The 4,153-nt window shown below is 35.5% G+C and overlaps 1 protein-coding gene across 1 annotated transcript; it reads left to right on the top strand.

Annotated features, from left to right (window-relative positions):
• The first annotated feature begins 239 nt into the window (after window positions 1-239).
• LOC145327020 (uncharacterized) lies at window positions 240-3,777 on the top strand. Its single transcript, XM_080170496.1, has 2 exons — window positions 240-1,540; window positions 2,547-3,777. The coding sequence occupies exons 1-2, from the start codon at window positions 1,082-1,084 to the stop codon at window positions 3,345-3,347; spliced, it is 1,260 nt and encodes a 419-aa protein (XP_080026622.1). The 5' UTR covers window positions 240-1,081; the 3' UTR covers window positions 3,348-3,777.
• Window positions 3,778-4,153: the final 376 nt, after the last annotated feature.

Below are 4,153 nucleotides of genomic sequence, written 5' to 3'. Positions count from 1 at the left end.
TTCGCTACCAGCAATATTTTACCGTGAACTGCAGTAGATCCGAATTTTTTTTCTAGGGAGAGGGGGGGAACTTTTATGGATGAATTCTCATAAGAGGGTGAAAAAAACTCTCCACCAATATAGTTATAAACCTTCCCAGGATCTATACAAAGCTTTACTGTAAATATGAACCATATCAGATCAGCGGTATGGGAGATCCTTCACTACAGACAAAAAAAGCTTATTACTTTATATAATAGGATTGTTGGAAGTATGTATGTTTGTCTAAATGAAATTTGCATAATTGCCTTTTTTTCTTCATATCTTAATCTTTAGAAATTCTACTCTTTCGTCTGTTTTTAAAAAGACATCAGCTTTGATAAAAACTATTCTTTCCATGAAATATAAGATTAATATAGGGAACATGATATTAGAATACATATTATATTTACATCTGAATTAGTAATAGAAACAAAATTTAACAAAAGTGTTTTTATAAAGTGTATACATAGAGACAAATATACAGCATAGCAACATTGTCAAAGACTAGAGAAATCTTTTAAAAAACTGTGTTTCCTCTCCTTTTAAGGCAGTGAAAATGACGTCAGAGCCATATAGAACTAGCTTATATTAAACAGAATTGATAATACAGGAGGGGGAAGGGGGACCGGACATTCCATCTCCACTCTCTTTTTTGTGCAGCTTCTCTTTCCCCTTTCTAGGGAGAAGTGTAATAGAATCTGGAGTAAAAGGGAAAGTTCTCATGCAACGTAGGGGTGGGGCACTATATTTGTAGCACGGTCCACTGACATTAAACTTGGAAAACCCGCAAAAACACACACGGACACACCAGACTAGTGCTCACACACACACACACACACACACAGCACAACACGGTACGGGACACTTGACGTCACAACTGAAAGAAACAAAGACAGAGGCCTGCACAAGAATTTCAACAGTTAAAACCGAACGACCAAGCTTAAAGCACAAGAAATAAAACCATCCAATACACAAGTGATAACACACAACTAATCAAAACATTGTGATAAAGTTATACACAATTATTTTTAAAAAACATTATCATATAAATAAAACAGAAATGATAGGAGTTAAAACGATTGATTGCAACGACGTAAATCCAGACCTTCTCATGTTGGACAGCTACAGTAGTAGCTGTGACGGCGGTATCAAAACAGAACCCGGTATGATGTCAGCCGCCGGCGGTAAAACCTACATAACCCTTGACAACAAGGGATGGCAGGGAAGTACCACCACAATCCTAGAAGAACGCACCCTACCTGTGGCCATTTACGAGGATTTCAACAGCTCCTACAGCCAATACAGCGATAGCAACAGCAACAGCCGTCCCGAGACACCAGTCACAAGTGTTCGCGGCCGTAGGCCGGGCCGCAAAGCCGCCAAAGCTGCCGAGCTAGAGGAGGAGCAGGGAAGCCCCGAGGAACAGGAGAGGTTGAGGATCAGGAGGGAGAGGAACAAGGAGGCTGCTGCCAGGTGCAGGAAAAGAAAGTTGGATCAAATTGAAACTCTTGAGAAACAGGTTGGTTTTAAGCTATTTCAATTTAATTAGAAAAAAATGCACATCAAAGTATACAAAATTAGACAATTTTTATCTAATAATATTTTTGATTTTTCCATTTTTTGTGTGTAAAAAAGTTGCTTCCAAAGCCTCTAGGGAAGGGCAAGGGGGAGGTAGTAAATTCAGACTAGCATTTACCGGGATCTTTAACCTCAAACAAAATATCTTACTACTTTAGATTAATAAAAGCTTCTATTATTATTGTTAATTTGTGTTATGAACAAATTGTTTGTAAAATGATGAAATAACTTTACTAGGTCCAAATTTCATTATTGCACCATGCTTTAACAGGATTGCTACGTCTACAAAAATTATCAAAACAATCGGAAACGATTCTATTTTACTGAACAATTTAGAAATGAAACATTAGATAGGGAAAATTAGTTAAAAGTTTGAACAAAAATTTAAAAAACTGCATTTTACCGTTTGCAACTTGCATTATTGTTTTAAAAGCATTATTTAACATTGCAATAAGCTAAAAGTACGCTTTACAATAATTAATTTTTACATAGGTCGTCTTTTAAGTAAAGTTTTTGCAAAAAAAAAGTAACAATAATGCATTTTTTATGTTTTTATTGCTTTTATCCTGTTTGATTTGGATTTGGGTTAGGAGGCTAAATATTTGCTCCCCCCCCCCCCTTAATTCACCACTTTTACCAATATACCTAATGTAAATATTCTTATCATTATATATATATTGATTTTTTTGAAGCTGGTTATTTTGGACAAATTTATTCTAAATTTTATATAATAACCAAACATTTTAACTTTCTAAAAATTCAATTTTATTATTTTTAGCAGAATACATTTTAGATTAAAGTATACATTTGTTTACATTGTAGTATCAAATTACAGTGTTTACAAAGCCCCACAGGAAGTTCAATTTGATAGCAAAATTTGAAAATTAAATTTAAATTTGTAGATTAAATTTTAAACTAGTTAACTAATTATATCTTTTATGTTTCAGGTTGCTGAATGGGAGGCCAAAAATGCTGCACTTCAAAAGAAATTAGTTGAACTGAAGGAGGAAAGGGATGCTGCTACATTTATGCTTGAGAATCATGATTGCTTAAAAACATACCATCACAATATTTCAAGCGGTGCAATGTCCCATCAACAGATCTCCACCTCAGAGTACCAACTACCCCCTACAATTGAGGTTGTAACCACCACAAATTCACAACCAATCCTGCGTGTGCCCCAGCATCCCCACCACCACCAAGTGTCCACCACCCCAACCACAGTTACAATTGCGACTAAATCGCATCCAGCCAGAAATGGCACTCGTGTCACAGTTGTGAAATCAGAAAACTCCTCACAATACGTTCTCCCAACAGCTGTTGAGCACAGCACAACAGAGGAGATGATGCACAACAACTCCACCACCCTCACCAACACCACATCCTCCATGGACTTCATGTCCCCGCCGACCACAGTAACCACAGTCAGCAGCGATGAATACCTGCCTCTGGCCAAAAAATCCCGCCGTTCCCGGCCCGAATCCCTCAGTCTTTCCGTAAGGCCGCAAAACCTGCGCAGTGTTATCGCCGGCATTGACATTGAGACACCAACCAAATTTCTAAACACCCCCACTTTTGATGCCCTGATGGACGGGCGAACCGGGCTGACCCCCACCAACATCCTGACCCCTGTGTCAATATCTCTGAGCGCCCTGACCACCCCGGTCCTCTCTAGTCCCACCTGCTCCTCTCAGCAGCGCAACAACGCTACCGGTGCTAACAAGAATTTCGAGCTCATGTCTTTGTAAATTAAATTTTTTAAAATCTTTGTTTTGTTAAAAATGCTTATAGATACCTGAATTATAATAATTATATACCATTTATGATATAATAATATATATATTGCAATATAATTATATTAATAATGTTAAAATATATAACAATATTTAATGCAATTTAAATTATTCCTCATTTATTTAAAACACACTGCAAAAAAGTTGTACAAATTGGTATTTTTAAATGTTGTACTTAATATTCAGTGTCAAAATGGAAAGGCATTTCAGAAACACACACACACCAAAAAAATCAATGTTTTTGCTATTACACCAATTTACATGTTTTGTAAGCTTTATTATTTAAAATTTAGTATAAAGCGCTTTCAATTGTTTTATTATAATTATTATAAAATGCTTTAATTTGTAGAATTTACAATTAAAATACACTTGAAATTTATATAAATACATATGTTTATTCTGGTAGCAAAACTACTCTATAAAAAGGTTTTATATAAACGTCTGTAGGTCATTCTAAACTATTTTTCTTGCTTGGAATGTGTTAAATTTTAAAATAGTCGCAAATTCTTCTTGGATCTCTAAAGAGCTATAAAGGAGAAACATATCGGTATTGTGGTTTGCGAGATCTTTTGTTACACACAGACAGACATCCGTTTACTTTCATATCTTACTATTTAAATTAGTAAGTTTTTTTTGTATGTAGCTTAAGATTTCAATTACCTAAACTGATTAAGTTCTCCGTTACAGGAAAGCTTCACATAAGTCTCGGGATGGTTTTAGGCTTTTTTTTGTCATTTTTTGTTTATGTGTTCTTGTCTAAC

This window comes from Acartia tonsa, chromosome 8, assembly GCF_053477335.1.
Source record: "Acartia tonsa isolate MP-2025a chromosome 8, ASM5347733v1, whole genome shotgun sequence".
NCBI lineage: Eukaryota > Metazoa > Arthropoda > Copepoda > Calanoida > Acartiidae > Acartia > Acartia tonsa.
Note: the sequence above shows the minus strand (reverse complement) of the source record. Positions and strands in the feature narration are given on the sequence as shown.

Coding starts and splice junctions, on each gene's coding strand:
- LOC145327020 (XM_080170496.1), top strand. CDS start 1,082: ATGATAGGAGTTAAAACGATTGATTGCAACGACGTAAATCCAGACCTT. Junction 1,541..2,546: donor TTGAAACTCTTGAGAAACAG/GTTGGTTTTAAG, acceptor TTTATGTTTCAG/GTTGCTGAATGGGAGGCCAA.